This window comes from Leucopleurus acutus, assembly GCF_964270905.1.
Source record: "Leucopleurus acutus genome assembly, chromosome: 16".
Lineage (NCBI taxonomy): Eukaryota > Metazoa > Chordata > Mammalia > Artiodactyla > Delphinidae > Leucopleurus > Leucopleurus acutus.
The window spans coordinates 29503634-29526572 of record NC_139158.1 but is presented as its reverse complement, the minus strand read 5'-3'; the positions used below and the strand labels follow the sequence as shown (position 1 = coordinate 29526572).

General features: G+C 54.1%; 1 protein-coding gene across 1 annotated transcript in view; it reads right to left on the bottom strand.

The window, feature by feature from the left end:
* Window positions 1-22939, bottom strand: part of LOC309973479 (uncharacterized protein) — a gene marked incomplete at its 5' end in the record, with an annotated part of 144882 nt that overhangs the window by 12092 nt on the left and 109851 nt on the right. Inside the window, 14 exons of the mRNA XM_082857772.1 lie at window positions 1624-1788; window positions 3170-3331; window positions 3957-4085; window positions 4180-4293; window positions 5734-5874; window positions 6476-6597; window positions 8822-8984; window positions 11650-11787; window positions 15136-15217; window positions 16254-16366; window positions 17801-17967; window positions 20576-20783; window positions 22394-22510; window positions 22603-22746. Of these exons, the coding sequence (XP_082713898.1) occupies window positions 1624-1788; window positions 3170-3331; window positions 3957-4085; window positions 4180-4293; window positions 5734-5874; window positions 6476-6597; window positions 8822-8984; window positions 11650-11787; window positions 15136-15217; window positions 16254-16366; window positions 17801-17967; window positions 20576-20783; window positions 22394-22510; window positions 22603-22746 (1965 nt within the window). The remainder of the gene's footprint in view (window positions 1-1623; window positions 1789-3169; window positions 3332-3956; window positions 4086-4179; window positions 4294-5733; window positions 5875-6475; window positions 6598-8821; window positions 8985-11649; window positions 11788-15135; window positions 15218-16253; window positions 16367-17800; window positions 17968-20575; window positions 20784-22393; window positions 22511-22602; window positions 22747-22939) is intronic.

Here is a 22939-nt window from a genome sequence, read left to right as displayed (position 1 = left end):
AAAGAAGAAATTTCTGTCGTGCTAAACCACTGAGTTGGGGCCAATTTGTTACAGCAGCCCTAGGAATCCAATTCAGGGTGCTCACTGAACATGCAGCTTCCTAAGTGGGTGGGAGGGGTGGAGCCCAGGAATCCTTAGGGGATTTCACAGTGCATGAGGTGAGCCTGAGGGGGGGGGGTCCTGCAGACCACAGCTGAGGTGTCCGTCCTAGTCACTGTCACTGAGTGGCGAGCGCCCCAGCAGCCGGGGTGAGTGCCTGACCTCCCGAATCTGTCCCTCTTCTCCACCGGGTTGGTGTAGAGACCAAACAAGGCTGTGAAAGGCCTCTCTCCACACCACGGACCCCAAAATGGGGCAAGCAGAGAGGGGGTGGGCAAGGGAGAAGCGGTTAGAACCAGCTGCGCACATACTCGGGATGGAAGCAGGAGGACCAGCCGCTCCCTGGCCGCCCACCGCGGGCTGGGCCCCACGGGGCTCACTCCCAGTCCTCCGATTCTGGGGAAGTGAGCCTTGGGGCACCCGGATTACAGGTGCGGGAGTGTCTGGGGGCCTGGCTGGCAAACGGGGAAACGAGAGCCAGCCTTGGCGAAACTCGGAAAGGAAAACTCTTTTGAAACTGCCACTGCTCCTGGGCTCGGAAACAGGAGCTGAGTGAGCTCCAGACACAGAAATGCCTCATCCGGCGTTGGATGCTGGAAGGAAAATCCCATCTCATGAGCACCAACTGTGTGCACGTGCTGTGCAAACTCTGTTTCTTTTCCTCCCAACAATTCTGCAAAGGACATGGGATTTGTTCCCATTTGACAGAGAAGACTGAGGCTTGAAGAGGGAAAGTCACAAGGTCAAGGTCACCCAGCCAGGGAGACACAGAGATGGGTGGATGACAGCCCTTACGGAGCACCTCCTGTATGCCCGTGCTGTGTGGGTGGAGGGGAGGGGTGCCCAGAACCCCACTGACCACCCTGTGAAATATACCTGATCCCCACTTACAGATGAGGAAATGGGGCTCAAAGAGGTCCCTTCCCAATAGCCCTTGGCCAGGTGGGAGCAGAGCAGGTATTGAACCCGGCTCTGCCCCCTTCTACCTCCCTGGGCTGCTGGGAGGTGGAAGGGGTAGGAGAAGACTCGGCCAATAATAGCTAATAATAATAGCAGCTAATACTTACTTAGTGGCTGCTTTATATCAGGCACTATTCTAAGCAATCTATACATATTAACATACTTAATCCCTGCAATATTAATGCCATGGGAGGTAGGGTAGGTGCAATGATTATCCGCCACTTTACAGGCGAAGGAACTGAGGCACAGAGGGGCGAAGTACGTTGCTAGCCAGGAAGAGGTTGGGCTGGGATTCAAACCCTGGGAGTCCAGCCATTGCCTCTCGGTTATAGGAAGGGCTGATGTTGGGGCAGCAGAGGAGCTGCTCAGGGCGGGGGGCCAGCCACAGGGGGTCCCACCTACAGTTAAGCTCAGGTCCCCACTAGGGTGCCAGTCTGCAGTTCTAATACTGGCCACTAGATGGCAGGGTCACCCAGGCAGTGGTGGTCCACTGGGCAGAGAGAGACAGAGGGACATCAGAGTATCCTGCCTATGGGGTGGGCAGCCCCGACCCAGCCACCTTACCTCTAGCTCCCCGGAGAAGTCAGGCATCCGGGGCCGGCTGTGGTTGCGGAGGGTCAGGCTGAGGTGCAGGCTGTGGTCTGGGTCTGGGGCGAGGCCCAGCTGGCATTTGGAGTGTAGCAGAAGCCCACCGCTGCCCAAGGTGTGCTCCCCGGAGACCGAGAGGGCCTGGAACGAAAGGGTGGGGTGTCAGTGGTCAGGGAGGTGCAGGAGCACAGCTTCCTCTCCCTATGCCCTGGTCCAGGCTACTATCCCTCATGCCAGGACTGTCACAATAGCCTATCAGGTCTCCCAGCCTCCATTCCTGCCCCAGCCCACAGCCCCTCCTCCACTTGGCAGCCAGGCTAAGTTTTAAAAAAATGCAAATCAGACACTGTCCCCCCCCCCCCCCCCCCCCCCGGGCTCAAAGCCTCTGCCTTCCCATTGCGCTTAGAGGAGAAGCCGGTCTCCTTTGCAGGTCCTATGGGTCTGCGTTATCTTCTAACCTCGCCCTCTCGCTCTCTCTATAAGGGCCACCCTGTGTTCCTCAAACACTCTAAGCATGCTCCTGCCACAGGGCCTTTGCACGGGCTGTTCCCGCTGCAGTTTGCATTCGTCAGCAAGGCCCCCTGCAGTCCCCTGTCCACTCTCCCTGCTTCATTCCTTCACAGCATTCACCACACCTGACTGCATATCATGCATCTTGTCTGGTTTTTCTTCTTTTACCCACTGGACTGTGAGCTTCAGGAGGGCAGGCACCTCGTCTGTCCCTTTCACCGTCCTTGCCCCTGCACCTAGAACAGAGCCTGGCAGAGGTAAGACTTACAAATGCTTTCTCAATGGATGAACAGATTGGGGGTTGGCAAACTATGGCTCATGGGCTAAAGCTGGCTCACTGCCTGTCCTTGTAGATAGATTTTTATTGGGAATGGCCATACCCATTCATTTACATGTCATCTGTGGTGGCTTTCATGACACAATGCCAGAGTTGCAACAGAGACCATATGGTCTGCAAGACTTAAAATACTTACCATCTGGCTCTTTACAGAAAACGTTTGACCCCTGGGATGTGGGGAATGGGAGGATGGAGGGATGAATGGATGGAGGGATGGGAGGGAGGATGGGAGGGTGGGTAGATGGATGGATGGATGTTTGGATGGTTGAGAAGATGGGTGGGTGGGTGGGCGGAAGGAAGGGTGGAAAGGATGCAGGAAAGACCAATCAACCGGCTAACAAACTCAGGGGAATGTTGGGGGGATAGGGGTCCCAACACCTCCCCCTAACAATAATGACGAAAGCAGCAGCTTTTGTTTATGCGTTGAGCACTCTCCCAGTGTCACATCTTAAATTTCACAATCACCCTACATGCTGGAACCAACTGCATCTTCCATCCTTCAGATGAAGCACTGGATGTTCAGAGAGGAGAGAGCCCTGCCCAGGGTCGCCCAGTGGCATGTGCAGAGCTGTGATGATGGCATCCAGCTCCCTCACTCACACCCCTGACCTGGGCGGGCACCCTCCTCTCTCCTCACCACCAGGGTCCCTGGGCCTTTCCCTGGGACAGACTCACCCTGGGCAGGTGGCAGAGCCCCAGATGCAGGGAATGGCGCAGCCAGTGGGCATAGTCAGTCTCCATGACTCCCTGGAAACTCTGCGTGGCGCAGGAGGCCGTGAGGACGTGTTCCAGTGTGGCCTCTGCACGGATCTTGTCCGGGCGGGACGGCTGGTGCCTCTGGAAGGAGAAGGCACCATGGGATGGGGGTTCGTCCCAGAAGAGACAGTGCCCATGGCCAGCGGCAGTCAGGAGACCCTCACAAGAGGAGGGAGATGCCAGAAATCCCACCATCAGAGCCCTGGTCAGCCCCACAGCAGCCGTTTACACTCTGAGCAGGACTTCTGTTGGGAGACTGAGGGGGGCTGGGCCTAAGGAGACCCAGAAGGGGCAAGGGGACTTCCAGGGCTAGCTGTCGCTGTCTCTCCCTAGCCCATCAGGAGCCCCAGGCAGGCGGTGCTGCTGGAGAGACCTTGACCCTGACACCTCTGGAAACCTGACCTCCCGACCTCCCCCCACCCCTCCCCAGAAGCCCACTGGCGTCACCAGCTCCTTCCCCGTCTGCTCCCCAAGTGCTTGCCTCATGCTGGGCGCCTTGCTTTCCTTACCTCCCAGAGCTCTCACTACACTCCAGTCAGGGAAGGATTACTGCACCCATTTCACAGATGAGAAAACCAAGGTTCACAGTGGAGAAATGAGTTGCCCGGGATCCACAGCACAACTAGCACTTACACCCAGGACCCTAGGGCCCCAGAGCCAGGCACTTCCTGAAGCAGGTGGGGACCCCCAACCCCCCAGGCCTCACCTCATACGTCAGGTTCTGCTGCACCCGGCGTCCGTCCCAGGACAGATCGAGCCACTCGCTGAACACGGCTGGGGTCTGTGTTAAGGCCCCACAGGCCCTGAGGGCGCCCAGGCCCCAGGTGTCCTGGAGCTGAAGAGGATGGAGGACGTGACTGGGGGGACAGAGGGCAACACAGGGCTCAGAGAAAGGCCTGTGCCTGATGAGCAGGGCAGCCAGTGCCTACCTGCCCCGGGGAGGTGGCCACGCAACCATCCCAGGAGGTGCTGTGCGCCAAGGACCTGTCGGCCCAGGTGAGCTGCAAAGTCGCAGGCTGCCCTCCATTCCAGGCAAGCTGTACCTGCAAGGACGGGGGGCCAGTGGCGGGCGGAGGAGAGAGGTGGGGAGTGGAGACGGTGCCTCCTCTTGCGGCTCGTGTTCGTAAGAGCTTAGAGCCACGCTCAGGCTGGGAGGCCAGAGGCGTTTAGATGGAAAACTCCTCATTCTCAACACCCAGACTCATCATTCCCAAAGACAGAATGAAATCTGAGTCCCTCACTGGGGTTCGTGGGGCTGCTGTGGACTGACTCACATCACCCCACAAGTTCGTATGTTGAAGCCCTAATCCCCAATGTGACAGCATCAGGAGGTGGGGCCGTTGGGAGGTGATTAGGGTTAGATGAGGTTTGGGGCGGGGGGGTCATGATGGAATGAGTGTCTTTGTAAGAAGGACCCCAGAGAGCTCTCTCCCCGACACGTAAGGACACAGTGAGATGGCTGCAGGCCAGGAAGAGAGCTCTCACCAGAACCTGACAGTGCTGGCACCTTGATCTTGGACTTCTAGCCTCCAGAAGCGTGAGAAATAAATGTCTGTGGTTCAAGCCACACAGCCTGGACTGTTTTGCTATGGCAGCCCGAGCCAAGAGAGGGGCCCTGCGTGCTGCCCCTCCCCTGACCTCATCTCCCCCCTCGCCTGCCCCATCGCTTCCTTGGTCCTGGTCTTAATCGCCTCTGGCTCTCCCTGAAGCACCCAGCCCGTTCCCACCTCGGGGCCTTTCGCTTCCTGTTCCTCCTGCCTGGACTGCGCTGTTTCTCCAGCTTGTCACAGGCAGCTCCTCCCCATCCGCGGGTCCTCAGCTGACAAACCACCTCCTCCAGGAAGCCCTCGCTGTCCACCCCATCTAAAGTAGCCCCCCACACACACTCCAATGTTTCTCTCTCTTAGCACCCTCCCTACTTTCTTTATGGTGCTTACCACAACTCTTAATTTCTTTATTCATTCATTTGCTTGAGTTTTGGTCTTTTTGCCTGTTTTGCCTGGCACACACTGGCCTACTGTCTTCCATTTCACAGAAGAAAAAAACTGAGGCTTAGGGAGGTGCTGTGAGCTGCCCAAGGCCTCCCAGTCAGATGCAGAGTCCAGCTGCCCTGCTCAAACCCCTGCAGTGACTGACTGAACAAACGGACACGTCAGTGATGAATTGGACATGCTTGTAACTGTTTCTCCCACTAAAATGCGAGCTTTATCAATGCAGGGACTGTGTCTGCACCTCAACACTGCCTGGCACACAGTAGGTGCTTAATAAGGTACCGATGAAGGAATGAAGGAATGAATGAAGGTCCCTTTGGGGTTCCAAGCTTCAGGAATCTGTGATTCCAGAGATGTCCTTGTCTCTGATGAACAAATGGGATCCTCCTCCCCCACATGTGGTCCCAGATGCCCCACGCGTGGGCTCAGCCACGCAGCTCACCAACCCCCAAGACCCCTCCACCCAGGGCCCCTCAGATGCTCCCTGCTCACCTGCCGGCTCTGCCTGCCACCCCTGCTCTCAGCAAGGCCACTGGCTTCGGCCCGCCACCAGGAGAGGCTGAAGGGGTGAGCCAGGGCCAGGTGGGCGGCCAGCTTGCCCTTTCCCAGACGAAGAGAGGAGGACAGCACCACCTGGGGAGGGGACAGGCTGAGGGGGAGGGCTCCCCCAGAGAGGCCAACCCCCTCCCCACCACCCAGTGCAGGCAACCTTCTTCATCAAGGTCATGGGAGTGAGGGCTGCTGGCCCAGCACTGTGGGAGGCCCTCCAAGAGCTTCAGCCCATTTTGCAGAGGAGTAAGTTGAGGCACGGAGAGAAGCAGATGGGGACAAGCATATGACAAAGATGGGACTGGGAGTGACACATTGTGGTGGCTGGAGGCATTTCATGGGTTCAAATCCCAGCCCTGCCTTCCAGTAGCTCCGTGACTCTGGGCAAGACCTCATGCCTCTCTGAGCTTCAATTTCATCTTCTAGAAATGGGGCTGATGTACCTGGCACACAAGAGGCCTGCAGTATGCGTCAGCCACTGGTCTTCCTGTCCCAGGTGGTGCTGGGACCCAGGTTTCCTCCTCCCACCCAGTGCCCTTCCGATGGTCCCTTGGGGACTGGGGCCCAGCCCTGTTAGCCCTGTTGGCCCTGTAAGGCTCCTCGGGCAGGGCAGGGCAGGGCCCCAAGTGCCCCACTCAGGCCACAGGGTGGGCTTCCCAGGTATCCTTCCAGCCCCGACGCCTACCTGGTTTTTGCCATCCCAGCCCACGACCAGGTCATCCTGGTGGCTGCGTCGCGAATGTTCAGAGGCAAGGCGGAGGCTGCAGTGCCGAGGCAGGGGGAGCGGCAGCGGGTGGGTGAGCTCCACTGGAGGCAGGGACACGGGGAGGGGCGGGAACATGAGCTGAGGACATCGGCTCGAGGCCGAGAGGGTATAGGGGGCCACTTTGGGGCCACACGCTCAGGTAATCTGCACAAAATTCAGAAGCTACACCCTCACTTGGTCCCCATACCACTCAGTATAGTCCCTCAGTGTCCCCGTGAGAACCCCAAATCTCTACTCCTGCCACGAGGCTTTGTACCTCCTCCATCAAGAGGTGGAATTTGTTTCCCTGGCCCTTGAAACTGGGTTGGCCTTGTGATTTGCTTGTAGAATTTGGTGAAGTTGACACTGGCAAACTCAGCCTAGGCCTAAAGCATCCTCAGCTCCCACTGGCTCTCTGGGATCCCTGCCCAGCCACTGTGAGAACAAACCCAGGCTGGCCTGCTGGACGGTGACACCACGCAGAGGAGAACCTGAATGTTTCGGTCGAGGCTGTCCCAGACCAGCTGACAGGCAGCCAGGCCCCCGAACACGTTAGAAAGCCCAGCCAAGATCAGCAGCACCACCTACCCAACTTGGGGCTGACTTTGATGCGTGAGTAAGACCAGAAGAGCTGCCCAGCTGACCCACAGGCCCATGAGCAGTGATAAATGCTTATTACTATAAGTCACTGAGTTTGGGGTCATTTGTTACACAGCAATAGCTGACTGATACAGTCTCCTTCTTGTATCACTCTCAGGTCCCTCACACTCATGGTTGCCCAGGCCTCTTTGAATGTCCCACACCTACCTGGCCACACTCACCTGCCCTATATGATCTCATTCCACCTTGGGGTGTGACTCAGGTGGTACCTTCATAGCTGAGGCCTCACAGCAGACAGTCTCCTTGCCCTAGATTTTCTTCCTTCATCCCTTAAGGCTGAGTCCAGCTGCCCTGACCTCCTGCACCACTTGATCCCATCCTGTGAGGCCACCAACTGGTCCTGCCTTCCTAGACCCCCAGAGCAGGAGTCCACCAAGACCCCATTGCAGACAACAGCCACCATGCTGCCCTCTGAGCCCTCTGGAAGGGGTGCTGCCTGTCCCCACACAGACTCTGGGGAGCTGTGCCCAGAGACGGTGGCACCAGCTGGTTCTCAAGGCATCATCTGGTCACCAGTCCAGGGAGCACTGACCACATTTGCTTGCCACATGCAGAGCCACACCCCTCATTCCCTCCACCCCTGACCTGCTGGCTCCTATGCTCTGTAAGCACCTGGCAGGGTCCACGGACTGCTCAGCCCACCCACGGGCCCCCGAGCACACACACGCTCACACATGCACACGAGGGCTACACACACCGCCCTGGCATGCTGAGGATATTCTCATTTCCTCTGCCTTGCAGGGCACATGTGTGGCAACCGTGATCATGGGGAACTCCACTGGGCCACTCAGCAAGCCGTCCCCCGGGGCCAGGGTCTGCACCGTGTCTCCCGCCTGGCAGGCCAGCAGGTCGGACTCTGCTCTGTGTAAGGGGGCTCCTCAAACACTAACTGACAGTCTGTGTGCACAGACCCTTGGGGACAGGGTTGTTTCCTGGAGGGCCGCAGGGGTCACGGGTGCCACCATTGGGGCTGCACTCACCTCCCCTGCCAACCCTCAGTCTGTCAGCCTCAGCTCTGAAGCCTCTCGGGGATGCTCAGAGTTGGCACACCTTCCACGCCCTGGCCCTACCCTCCTGTCTTAACACACTCAGGTAAAACCCCAACTCCTTGTCCGGGCCTGGGATCCTGTGTGACCTGGCTCCCCTGACCTCTCCCACCTCATCTCCCCCCTGCTCCTCCCTTCAGTCCACTCCAGCCACACTGGCCTTGCTGCTGTTGCTCCAGCCACAAAGCTTGTTCCCACCCCAGGGCCTTTGCACCTGCTGTTCCTTCTGCCTGCAATGATCTCCCCAGAGCTTCACCTTCTTGTCACTCGGGGCTCAGCTTAAACATCACCTCCTGAGACAGCCCTTCCCCGACCACCCCACCTGGAGGAGATCCAGGCCCCCAAACCAAGCCCTGCTTGTTTTCTCAGCCCTTCTCTCTAGGAGACACCCTGACGTTATCTTGTTCAGTATGTGTCCCTGCTCACAGCCTGCCTCCCCGAAGGCGGGGACCTGGGCCATCTTATTTCCCAGTGGATCCCAGCACCTGGAACAGCACCTGGGATAAGCAGGTGCTCAATGATGGTGCTCTGAGTGACTGGGTGAATGGGCCACCCCTGCTGCAGCCGCTGGGAGACTCACCCTGCAGGCTGAGGGTCCCGGTGGGCTTGAGGAAGGGCCCGGAGAGGCTCCCGTTGATGGCCATCTCCTGGCCGTCCCACAGCACCATGTGGTGCAGGACACGGGTGCCACGGGCTCGCTCGTATGAGGTCTGCAGGACCAGCTCCCCAGGAAGGGTGTGGAGCTGGAAGAGAAAGATGGAGCTGGGTCACAGGGGAACCCGGCCCATGTTCCCGCTGAGGGTAGGAAAGGAGAGAAGCTTTCAGAAGAGGAAACACAAGAAACAAAGTTCTAACAGTTTACTGGGCTGGGCAGATAATGTAAGGGAGGGGAGTGACGGGGTGCAAGGGGTGTGACATAGGAGACCGACGCCCCCTGTAAAGAGGACAGCAGCCTCTCAGCTCCACTTCCAAGCTGTGTGGCCTTGGGCCAGTTTCCCAACCTCTCTGGGCCTCATTTCCTTATGTATAAAATGGGGTAAGAATAACAGTGCCAACTTCAGTGATATAATGGGTGTGATGTGCTCAGCCCAGGGCTGGACCCATGGACAATGCCATGTGGGGCTGCTGCAGTTGGTAGTAGGATTTCTCAAACATTTAGTGAGCACGTATTATGTCCTTGACCCAGTGCTGGGGGTTGGGGTACAAAGATAACCAAGACTGGCCCTGGCCCTTCAGGGCCTCCAGGCTGGTGGGGAGACAGTCACAGAGACAGAAAATGGTGGGACAAGGTGACAAGAGTAGCCACGAAAGATATCAGAGGGACAAAGGAACACAAAGAAAATAAGTGGACAAAGCAGGGAAGGGCATTCTAGGCAGAAGGAACAGCCTGTGCAAAGGCTCAGCAAGGAGCACTCTCCCTGCTGGTGGGTGCCACAGGGGGAGGGGGGAGGGGACTTTTGGTGGGACGAGGGGAACTGACTCTTAAATGCCTCTAAAGCCCATCACTACTGCCCCACCTCGGTCCAAGACATCATCACTCTGGCCCTGCCCACTGGCTTCTTCACTCTTGTCTCTGCTGTCCCCTGTAGGTCCCTCCCCACACAGCAGCCAGAGGAATCTGAAAGCACCCCTTGGATAGTGTCCTCAAAAGGCGTCCAATTTCAGAGAGAATAAAATCCAAACTCCTCCCTGTGGCCTGACATGCCCTGCGTGACTGGATTCCCACTACTGCCCACCATTTCCCCCTCACTTACTCTGCTCCAGCCCAGTGGCCATTCCTCAAATATGCCAAATTCATTCCTGCCCAGGCCCTTTGCACGTCTTGTTCCCTCTGCCTGGAATGCTCTTTCACTAGATTTTCTTTTTTCTTTTCTTCTTTTTTTTAACATCTTTATTGGAGTATAATTGCTTTACAATGGTGTGTTAGTTTCTGCTGTATAACAAAGTGAATCAGCTATATGCATACATATATCCCCATATCCCCTCCCTCTTGCTTCTCCCTCCCTCCCTCCCTCTCCCACCCCTCTAGGTGGTCACAGAGCACCGAGCTGATCTCCCTGTGCTATGTGGCTGCTTCCCACTGGCTACCTATTTTACATTTGGTAGTGTATATATGTCAATGCTACTCTCTCACTTCGTCCCAGCTTCCCCCCGTCTCACTTCCCCCTCCCAGTGTCCTCAAGTCTATTCTCTACATCTGTGTCTTTATTCCTGTCCTGCCCCTAGGTTCATCAGTACCATTGTTTTTTTTTTTAGATTCCATATATATGTGTTAGCATATGATACTTGTTTTTCTCTTTCTGACTTACTTCACTCTGTATGACAGACTCTAGGTCCATCTACCTCACTACAAATAACTCAGTTTCTTTTTATGGCTGAGTAACATTCCATTGTATATACGTGCCACATCTTCTTTATCCATTCATCTGTCGATGGACACTTAGGTTGCTTCCATGTCCTGGCTATTGTAAATAGAGCTGCAATGAACACTGTGGTACATGACTCTTTTTGAATTATGGTTTTCTCAGGGTATATGCCCAGGAGTGGGATTGCTGGGTTATATGGTAATTCTATTTGTAGTATTTTAAGGAACCTCCATACTGTTCTCCATAGTGGCTGTATCAATTTACATTCCCACCAGTAGTGCAAGAGGGTTCCCTTTTCTCCACACCCTCTCCAGCATTTACTGTTTGTAGATTTTTTGGTGATGGCCATTCTGACGGGTGAGAGGTGATACCTCACTGTGGTTTTGATTTGCATTTCTCTAATGATTAGTGATGCTGAGCATCCTTTCACGTGTTTGTTGACCGTCTGTGTATCTTCTTTCCACCAGATTTTCAAATGGCTGATATTTGCTTGTCATCTCCGGCCAGCTCAAATGTCATCTCCTTAGTGGGGCCTTTCCTGGCCACCTAAATAGCTCCCCAGTAATTCCCACTCATATCACCCCATTTTGTTTCTTCTATAGTATGTATCATCATCTGGTATATTTTCTTATTTGATTTTTTTGTTGGTCAATCTCCCCACTAGACTGTACACTTGATGAGAGGAAGGACTCATCAATCCTGTTCTAAGCAACATCCCCAGTTTCTGGAATAGTGTCTGGTCTGGCACCTAGTAGATGCTCAATAAATAATGTGGAAGGAAGGAAGGAAGGAAGGAAGGAAGGAAGGAAGGGAGGAAGGGAGGGAGGGAGGGAGGGAGGGAGGGAGGGAGGGAGGGAGGGAGGGAGGGAGGATGGATGGATACAGAGGCCAGCTGAGAATCCACTCCAGCAAATTTTGCCCATATCACAGCTCTGCCTGCATTGGATCCTCCCAGGAACCAGGACAATTCCTCTTTTCTCAAAGGGCTGCCCCAGGAGCCTCCCAGCCTGCCCTAGCCCTGGCTCTAGCCTCCTCCACGCACCTGGGGGAAGGTCTGTTCCAGCGTGATGATGTTGGTGAGACTGTTCTTAGCAGCCACCAGCCTGGAGCCAACGTGGAAATGATGCTCCTCCACCATCAAGGCAAATGTGCTCTCGGCTCCACCCTCAGAGTATCGTAGCTGGGCCAGAAGAAAAGCAAGTCAGATCTCCTCATCCAAGTCTCTGACGGAACACTGAGGCAGATGCTGGCTCCACACTAAGCAAGCTCGGCCTCCCAAAGCCCCGGGCCCGAAAGACGCACAGCTCCCTGGATGGGACAAACTCTGATGACACGAGGGTCCTGAAGCTCAGTTTAGACCACCAGGTGTGGCCATGACAACAATCTCCCTGTGCCCTTCATGCTGTTAACACTGACTTGTAGATAGCTACCAGCCTGGGGCGGGCAGGCAAGAATTCTAGTTGTATTACCATTGTGAACAGCAGGGGGCAGTCTACTGCAGAGGACAACACACAAGCATTGCATTAAACAGACCAGGGCCCCAATTCGGGCTCTAGCAGGTACGGGATGAATGACCTCTAGCTAGTTCCATAACCACCTTCACTTTCTTATCAGATAAATTGGGATAATGATCCCTACTTTATTAATGGGTTGATATGAAAACTATATGAAATAATGTGCTAACTTCCAGGCTGGCTGAATAGCAGAATCACTTAGGGCACCTGCCGAAAATATAGATTCTGGGCCCCCACCCAAGACCTATAAAAACAGAGCCTCTGGAAACTGGGTCAAGAACTGGTATTCTTAAGAGCTCTCCAGAAGCATCATTAATTTAGTGATGCCCCTGTCAAAAACGTTCAACCTGAATCATGTCTCACACAAACAATCTGACAAATTCAAATGGGGGATTTTTGCAAAACAACTGCCTGAACACTGCAAAATCATCAATGCAGGAGTTCTTTTAAAAACTTAACTATAGCGTATTTACAATATTGTGTTAGTTTCAGGTATACAGCTTCCGATTCTTTTCCATTATAGGTTATTACAAGATACTGAATACAGTTCCCTGTGCTACACAGTAAATCCTTGTTGTGCAATGCAGGAGTTCTTCTTTAATGTGGTTAATGACAATGAAATGCTTAGGGGCAAGTATATCAATATCAGCAACTTACTTTGAAATGCATCAAAAATTAAGAAGGATGGAGAACTATGTGATAAAGTAGAGCAAAATATGAATGGAAAAAACCTAGGTGATGGGTATGTGGGTGTTCACTATAAAATTGTTTTAATTTTTCAGTGTCTGAAAAGTATAATAATAAAATGTAGGCAGTGGGAAGAGAATTTCTAGATCGGGGTCAGTCTTTGGGCCAAATTTGGCCCACTGCCTCATTTTGTAAATAAAGTTTTATTGGAACACGACCATGCCCATTTATTTACATACTGTCTATCGCTGCTCTTTTGTTACAATGGTAGAAGTTGCGACAGAGAGGGTATTGGGTGTAAAGGCTAAAATGTTTATTATCTGGCCCTTTACAGTAAAAGTTTGCAGACCTCTGTTCTAGATTAAGAAACTAAAGAGATTTCGGATTAAGAAACTGAATTTCTAGATTAAGAAACTGAATACCCTGGATGATCCTGATCTGCATTCTGGATTTAAAACAAACAAAACAAAACCACTCGAAAGAACATTATTGCAAAAGAATGCGACAACTGGGAAATTTTATGATGAACCATATATTCGATAATGGTATTATGTCACATGTTAAATTTCCTGAATTTTGTAATTCTGTTGCGTTATACAAGAAAATACCCTTGTTATAGGAAATACTCGCTGCAGTATTTAGGAGTAAAGAGATGCCTCCAGAAACAACTCAATATTAACTCACAATAATACAGAAAATACGTGTACGAATATACAAATGTATATAACATATGTAAGTATAAATAGAAAGATGTGGTAAGACATTAACACTTGGTGATATAAGATAAATACCAGGGATGTATGTACAACAGGATGACTACAGTTAACCCTGTTGGACGGTATATTTGAAAGTGGTTAAGAGAAGAGAAAGGTACAAATGAACCAATTTACAAAACAGAAACAGATGCAGAAAACAAACTTATGATTACCAAGGAGGAAAGGGGGGGAGGGATAAATTGGGAGATTGGGATTGATATATACACATATATAAAATAGATAACTAATAAGGACCTACTGTAGAGCACAGGGAACTCTACTCAATGCTCCGTAATGACCTACATGGGAACAGAATCTAAAAAAGAGTGGCTATATGTATACGTACAACTGAATCACTTTGCTGTACAGCCAAAAGTAACACAGCATTGTAAATCAACTATACTCCAATAAAAATTAATTTTTAAAAAAAAGAGAGGAGATTCTAAGAGTTCTTATCACAAGGAAATAATTTTTTTCCTCTTCTTTTTCTGTATCTCTATGAGACGATGGATGTTGACTAAACTTACTGTAGTTATTTCACAATAGATGTAAGTCAGATCAGTATGCTGTACATGTTAAAGTTATACAGTGCTGTATGTCAATTACATCTCAATAAAGCTGGGGAAAAAACCGATTGGTAAATGTCCACTGTCCTACAATAACTTTTCTATAGGTTGGAAATTATTCAAAATAAAGATTAGGGGAAAACTAAGAGGTTCCCCAAATGATGGTGCAGTGAAATCTGGGGAGCACTGAGATTCTGTGTGATGTGTGGGTACAGGGCCTGGCACACAGTAGGTGCTCTATAAACAAAGGCAGCCTGGCCCAGGGCAGGGAGGGCTTTTAACAAAACTGGGTGGCTGGTGGGATAATGAAGTGACCAGCTGGTGATTGTAATCACTCACTCATTTACACACCCTGTCATTCATTCATTCATTCATTCACTACGTGCACCTACTAGGTACTGGGCCCTGTGCCAGGTGCTGGGCACACCCTCCAGGATCTCCTGATCTGAGGAAGAGGGGCAGACAGAAATAAACAATGGCAGCAGCACGGAGGGAGGGGGAATCATGAGTCTCATGGGTCCTCCTGTCTTCCCCCAGGACCTCCAGATGCTACACACAGGGCAGATGCATGAGTGCGGGAGATGCTGGGGGTTCCAGGTAAAAATGGGATTTGTGGACACAGGGCACGAAGACACGCAAAGACCCGTGGGAAGGCAGACGGGACACCTGGGAGGTGATGCTGGCTCAGCTCATCTGAGGCCGTGTCATCTGATCCAGCGACCGGGAGCGTGCCAGGCTGGGTGAGGCGGCACCAGGCACCAGGCGGGCAGAGCCTCCCCTGGCTCCTAAGGGTCTCGTGGGCCTGGCTGGGGGCCGCAGGGGCTATAGCCCAGGAATGTAAACCTGGGCCTGTTTGGGAAAGCTGGAGCCAGGGGTTTCCGAGCGTCGCCCACGGGGGCCTGTGCAGCCGGCAGACAGATGTGGATGTGTTAACACTCTCCACACCCGCCTCGGGCAAGGCACCTGGAACCAGTTAGGAGCTCGGGGGAGGCGGGGACACGGTTACCTTGGTTGAGGCTGAGGCTCTGCTGGGGCAGCAGCCTAGGAGGATGGGGAGGTGATGCCGGCCTGAGAGCCGCAGCTCTTTGCTGGAAAGGAAGAGGATGTGAGAGGCCTGGCTTGAGCGCACCCTGTCCAGGGCCTCCAGGGCCGGGTCAGGACCAAGCCAACCTCCCCAGCAGAGGGGTGGAGACTCAGGAACCCAGCAGCAGAATAGCGATAAAGGGCTATTCACACGCCCCGAGGCCTGAGGGCCATGCGTTGTAATGGTCGGGGCTGCAGCCTGCCCCCAGGCGACCTGAGTTTGAATCCCAGCTTGGCCTCTGCCTGGTCCTGGGCAGGGACATTGGACAAGTCCCTCAGTTTCCCCTTCAGCACAGGGGCTGGGTGGTACCGAGAGGCACGTCTTCTGGAGGCCCACCGATGGGCCCCCTCGGGCTTGGCCAGTGGAGCCTCAGCAGAGAGGACGGTGGGATTTAAACCCGGGCTCCCTCCCAGCACCCCTTCCTTGCCTCTTCAGGCTGAGGTGCTCATGTCTCCCCACTGCTGCCAGCCCTGGGGGCTGTCCTGGCCTGGTGGTGCCTCTACACCAGGGTGTCTCACCCTCAGCGCAGCTGACACCTTGGGCCACACGATTCACTGTCGTGGGCTGACCTGTGCGTTACAGGGGTCTGGCAGCACCTCTGGCCCCCGCCCACTAGGACCAGTAGCATCCCATGCCGAGTCGTAACAACCAGACATTTCCCCAGACATTGCCAGACACTCCTGGGTGGGCATACTCGCCCCCAGGTGAGAACCACTGGCCACCTGACTTCACCTGACTGTAAGACCCCCGACCCCGGCACCCAGTAGGTCCCTGGATTGAAGAGCCGTAATAGTTACTAATATGTACTCGAGGCCTGGGATGCATTTAGTTTGTGAGACCAAGAACTCCTCATCCATGTCCTGCCCCCAGAGGTCAAAGATATTTTATCAGCTGTGTGACCTTGGGTAAGTCACTTGGCCTCTCTGAGCCTCCCTTGTCACACCTGTGCAGTGGGGCTGTAGGTCAGGAGTGCTCAGCTGTGGTCTCCCCTCACTCATTCCTCTCCTCTCAGGGCCCCCAGAGTGTAGAGAACCCCTCACCTGAGCGCCCGGTTCTGGCCACGGATGTTGAAGACCAGGCAGGCTTGAGAATCACAGGTCAGCTTCAGGGAAGAACTCATCTCCTCCTCTGTCCAGAGCTCCCAGAACATGAGCTGAAGAGGGATGGGGGGGAAGGCTGTGAGGTGTGGGGAGGGTAGGGGCCTGAGAACCCTCACAGGCCAGGCCATGCTCCACAGCCCCAGCATGTCCCTGTCCCCCCCAGCCTGGCGTGGCAGACGCCCTTCAGGCCTGGCCCCATCTAACAACCTCTTGGACGGTGAGGACCCTTGGGCAGGGCCTGGACTGGCTCCCTCACTGCAGCCCAGGTTGCCTACTGTGGGGCCCCAGTGCAGACCTGCGCCCCTGACGTCGGCAAAGAATGACCTCCCCACGGGTCTTCCATCACCCGGCCCTGAGGCCAGGAAAAGGGGATTCAGATGAAGTCAGGGGAGAAGCGAGCTCGGGCTGCTCCGTTGTGGGTTACAGTGACGCAGACCCTCTGCGTGAACAGTGACATCCTGGCCCTCCAGGACTCCTCCCACGGCAGAGTGCAGTGAGGGGCAGGGGCATTGCTGGATAGTCCAAAACAGGAGGTTGGAAAAGAGGCTTCGATGCGTGCGCTCTGTGACTCGTGGGGGAGTGGGAGGGCCCAGCCAAGCAAGGTGAGTTCACACCAAACGACAGTGGCTGGGACACGGCGCCATGCAGTGGGGCCACAGCACGTTTCCCTTCTCAGAGGTTGTTGGCGGCGAGCATCTCATGGAAGGGCCCCGTACCAAGCCTGAGTCCCTATTTTGATGTCTACTTGTTATGTGACCTTGGGCAGGTCACCTAGGCACTCATGTGTGACCCAGAGATGATGATGATGATGATGATTAGTTACGACCATCATCATCACCACCAGAGCAGCAAAAGCTTCTAAAGCATCTGCTTCAGCCACACACCGTCCCAGGTGCATTACTGGTATTCCTCGCTCCATCCTCACAACCCCCACATTATCGATACAATTATTATCCCCATTTCACAGATGAGGAGATGGAGGGCACAGAGAGGTTAAGGAATTTGCCCAAGGCCACACAGCCAGCAAAAGGCAGAGCTGGGACTGACCTCCGGAGACGGCATTCCGTAACAACTGTGCCGCTCTGCCTCTCGCTGGGGTGTCAGGTGATGAGTCAATGCATAGAAAACCCTTAGAATGGTGCCGAGCACGCAGTAGGTGCTCTACAAATGGAAGCTGAGCTTTGATTTTGATTAAAAAGTGGAAGGGCGGAAAGGACACAGCATCAGGAACTGGAACACAGAGATGCAGGGGGCCAGTCCACACCAGCCCCACAGCTGGGAATACAGAGGTCACTCAGTAGACACTGGTTACAATTATTACTATTATTAATAAAGCCTTTACAAACTGTAAAGTGCTGGAGAGACACAAGGCAAGAGCATCCCGGTCAATTGTGCACACAGTGGTCCTCTGCTCCCGGGAACAGGATGGGAGCTGACAGAATTAGGAGGGAGCCTGCCCCTGCCCAGGCTGGCCACCCACTCCTCACCTGGCTGGCGAAGGGCAGGCCCAGCCTCCGGAGAGCGGGCGTCGTGTGGCTGACATTCACCACCAGCTCCAGAGGGCCGTTCACCGGCCAGGCCACCAGGGCTGCCACGTCCACGCTGATCCCACCATCCCCACTTTGGAGGACCACATGGGCCTGGGTCTGGGTCTCTAAAGGCAGAGAATGGCAAAGGCTGCTAGAGACTGGGGTTCACCTCCCTTCCCAGTTTAGGGTCGCACCCTGAGGATACCAGTGGGATTGACCCTGGGCAAGTGTTTCACCTCTCTGAGTCCCACGGACATCATCTGTCATGAGGCATCCCCCAATCTAGGCCTGGCCAGTTCCTTCTCTCATTGGAGTCGCTGCTGATAGGACAACTCCTCCAAGGAGCCCCCCATGACTGCCCATCTAAAGGACCTCCCAGCGCTTCCTGCTCCCTCCCCTGCCAGAAGGTCAGCTCCATGATGGGAGGGCCTTTCGTCTGTTTCATTCCCTGCTATAACCCCAGCACTTAGCACAGCCCCAGCCAGACACATCATAGGTGTCCGGTACTTGTTGAGGGAATGAACAAACCAATGATGCATCTCTTCAGGGTCAATCAAATATCAAATCAATATCAAATAATACTGACCTGCAGCTTGCCTGGCCCAGGCTGGAGGGTCTCTGTCCCCTCCCACCCCACAGGGGCATCTCTTCCAGTCCCCTGCCTCCCGCTGGGCTGCCCCTCATCTTCGCAGCAGGTAAAAACTCTCCAGAAAAGGAGAGTCCAGGATCTGGCCCAGCCCCGTCACCTGCCACTTGGGCCTAGCAGGGTGGGTGGCCCTCTCTGGCAGACACAGACAAGCCTGGCAGCTCTGAGCCTCAGTCTCCTCACCTATAAAGTGGGCACAGCCCGCCACCTCGAGGGGCATTGCCAAGATCAACTGAGATTCCACATCTGCGAACACCTGTGCATGGGGCACATAGCAGGTCTCAGGAAGGGGTCGTTTCCTTCCTTCATCAGGCAATGTTCAACCACGTGCACCTACTATGTGGGGGGGGCATGAGGAATGAGGGGACACACAGTGAAGGGGACCAAGTCCTCTTGCCCGGGGAGGTTCCAGATTGTGGGAAGTCACCAAGAATGCTGATGCCAGGCAGAAAACGCCCCTGGAGGGACTGGGACGGCAGTGGGTGGGGGGTGAGAGGTCACCCTGGCTGGAGGCCAGCACACCAGGCCTCCTGGCCCCGGGCAACTGGAGTGTGGAAATTATCCCTGGGACGATTGTCCCATTACTTTCCCCCCATACCCCCTACAAACCCTTCCTCAGAGCAGTCTGTGAGGTCAGCGCACACCGAGAAAGTCGCCTGTCTGACCCAGACCCCCGCTCACACCACAGGATGCTGAGAGCCGAGGATGGAAGAGTTTGAGACCAGAAGAAGATGACCCAAGGGACTCAGGGACACACAGGGATCCTGATCTCCACAGTCTACACAGGGGTCAGAGGGTGGCTCTGGAGTCATACCACCTGGATTCATCATTAACCAGCTGTGTAGCCCGGAACAAGTGACTCAACCTCTCTGTACTTCTGTTCCTCCCTTGTAGAATAGGGATGGTGTTACTAACCTCTCTCTCATATGTTCACACATTCACTCAACAGATGATTAATTGAACACCTACTATCTGTCACTCTGCAAACAAACATCATCCCCGTCCTCGTGGAGTGTACATTCTAGTGTGGGGTGAGTGGAAGACAGGCAATGAGAAATAAAGATATTTAAAAAGTAGGTTACACGGTATGTTAGAATGACAAAGCCAGGGAGAGGGATGGGGAGAGCTGGAGAGAGGTGGGGGTGCAACTAAATAGGGGGAGAAGGCAAGGCTTCACTGAGGAGACGACATTTGAGAAATACCCAAAGGAGGTGAGAGAGTGACTGTGGGGAAGAGCATTCCGGGCAGGGGGAATAGCCTGTACAAAGGTCCTGAGGCAGGAGCAAGCTTCATGCGTTGGAGGAATATCAAGGAGTGGAATGAGCAGGGGCCAGGAGAGAGGTCAGAGGTCAGGGTGTGGCTCCTGAGGGCCTGAAGGCCCCACTGGGGGCTTCAACTTTCCCTTGGTGTGCAGGGGATGGCTGAGCAGATTCCCTCAGCTCCTGTGTATTGAGGACTTGCCTGGTATGTATGCAGTAAGCATTTAATCAATGGTGGCTCTTATCACTGTCATCTTCCCCTCCTCCTCCAATATGGGTTAAACTGTTTCCCCCTAAAAATTATGTTGAAGTCCTAAGTCCCTGACCTGTGAATGCGGCCTTATTTGGAAATAGGGTCTCTGAAGCGGTAACCAAGCCAAGATGAGGCGCTAGATTAGGACGGGCCCTCGTCCGATGACTGGCATCCTCATAAAAAGAAGAGAGGAGGCAGAGACACAGGGGCAGAGATCACAGTGATGCGGCCACAAGCCCAGGAACCCCTGGGGCCACCAGGAGTTAGAAGAGGCAAGGAAGGATTTTCCCCTGAAGACTTTGGAAGGAGCATGGCCCTGACAACACCTGATTTCTGACTTCCGGCCTCCAGAACGGCGGGAGAATAAACTTCTGTTGTTTTAAGCCACCCAGTTTATGGTACGTTGCTTTGGCAGCCCTGGGAAGTGAACAGACGCTCCCTTAGGAGTGAGGCTCCAAGGCCAAGGGTGTCCTGGTTAGTCCTGGAGCTCAGGGTCAACTGGGCCTTAGGCTGGCGGGCAGTCCCCACATGGGGGAAGCCAGCTCTCATCCATGGGCAGTGCCTGGCGGCCTTACCGCGTGTCTGCAGCTCGGCGCTGATGCGGGCCTCTGCTGGGAATCCCGCCTGCCATAGGGCCTGGCTGTCGTGCTCACTCCAGCCAGAAAGCTCCAGGCGCCCATCGCGGTGATGGCAGCTCACAGAGTAGTTCAGAGACGTGGCCCCTGCCGAGACGCGTCCCGAATTCTCAAAGCCAGAGTCACTGTCGTGAACGTCCACGGAGACCTGGAATGACACCCAGGAGATGCTGGACCACCCTGCACAGAGAGCGTCAGCCCAGCCCAGCTGGCACCAGCTCCCACAAACCCTGGGGTTTTGTACCACCCATGCCGCTGGGATGGGAAGAACCGGGACCCCTTCAAGGAAGCAGGTTGGAGGTTACACGTGGCCAGCTACACGTGTGCTGTTTTGCTGGTGGCGAGGGGCTCTGCCTGCTGAGGAGTGACTGCTACCAGGTACAGGGTTCCCATCTGGGGCGATGAAAACGTTCTGAATTGGAGAGTAGTCGCACAAATTTATGAATGTACTAAGTGCCCCTAAACTGTACACTTTAAAATAGTTCAAATGGTCAATACATATTTTGCCACAATAAAAAAGTTAACAATAAAATTTTTTCAAATTTTTTCAAAAAGTTAAAAATACACACCTTGGCCCTCAAAGGCCTTTGAGTTCGCAACCTCCCCACCATGTGTACGTAAGTTAATCACTGGAGCCACGACAGCACGGCAGCCGTCACTGGCCGAACACGCAGTGCGTGGCAACAGGTGGCGAGGCCCCTCCCTGCTTTATGTCACCCACTCTATAAAGTGGGAAGTGTCACTCCATCATTCAACGGTGCTGACTGAGCACCTACTACATGCTGGGCCCTGTTAAACCTAGGGATGCTGTCACGCACACGACAGACAGAAATGTCTGACCCCGTGGAGCTTAAACACCAGCAGTGGGAGACAGACCAGGACAAGGTCAAAGGCGTCACGTGTCAAACAATGGGAAGATGATGGAAAAGAGAAAGCTGGGAAGAGGCTAGGAAGGGTGTGAAATAAGAAGAAAGATGTAGATATAGATGTCTCTGCCCCCGGTTCCTGCTAATATTTGGTCTTTGACCCCAGTCCTGACACAGAGCCCCTGTACCCTTGTAAATTCTTGAGTGATGGGGGTGACAGGAGCATCTGACGTGGAGCTCCTAAGTCCCTTAGAATTTCCTGGGTGATAGGAGAGTCTTTTGTGCTAATGAGGTGACTCTTGGGGGGCTCCTGGGTGGAGGCTGGTCAATCCAGGTTGACTTCAAGGGTTTGACTGCACGACTGGAAGGATGGACGAGGTACCATTTGCCGAGACGGGGAGACGGGGAGACGGGGAGGGGCAGGTCGGGGGTGTTGGCCTGTCTGGTTTGGAACAGTCAAGTCGGAGGTGCCTGCCAGACATCCTAGTAGAGATCCAGCAGGCAGGTGGGTCTACGGGTCTGGGGTTCAGTGGAGGGAGAAATGGGGGACATGGCAGTGCAGAGACGGCACTGGTGTGAGACTGGATGAGCCCATGAAGGGAGTGTGTGTGGAAAACGGGGAAAAAGAGGGCTGAGGACAAGCGCCAGGTCTGCTGGGAGCGCGAGGAGCTCTGGAGGAGGAGAGTGTGTAACAGCCCCGGGGCACATGGCTGGGCAAGAAAAATGAGTATTAGCATCCCCAATTTCCAGATGAGGAGACTGAGGCTCAGAGGGAGGTCTGAACCTTGTTCTACCATCCCCTTGTCTCCGAGGTATTTCCAGAAAGGTTTGTTGAATGAATGAATGAATGAATGAATGATTTCCACTATCACTGGTACTTGCTGAGGCTGACCTGCAGGCCCAGCTTGTCCTCCACCCACAGCGTCTGCAGTGTGGGGATGTTGTGCTGGAATGTGCAGTCTAGGGAGATGTGCTCCGGCCACCTAGTGAAGGTCAGCTCCTCAGACACCTGTCAGGGTGGATGACCGTGGGATGGGGCCATTGGGCTGGGCCATCCCCACAGCCCCCAGCCCCCCAAGGCCCCGTCAGCAGAGCCCCCACCTGTCTGCCATCCACTCCAACCTGCAGGGTGTGTCTGTAGCTGGGCCCGAGCCTCTCGGTGGTCAGGTCCAGCAGGACGTGGGCTGGGAGGGCCAAGGACTGAAGCAGGTTGTGTGTGAGCAGCAAGTTCACCTCCTGCTGGGTCTACAATAGAGCAAGAGAAACCAAGACTCGTGTGAGATATCATGAAGAGATATTTGTACACCCGTGTTCATAGCAGCACTCGTAACAATAGCCAAAGGGTGGAAGCAACCCAAGTGTCCACTGATGAATAAATGGCTCAACAAAATCTGGTCCATCCACCCAATGCAATGCTATTCAGCCTTAAAAAGGAAGG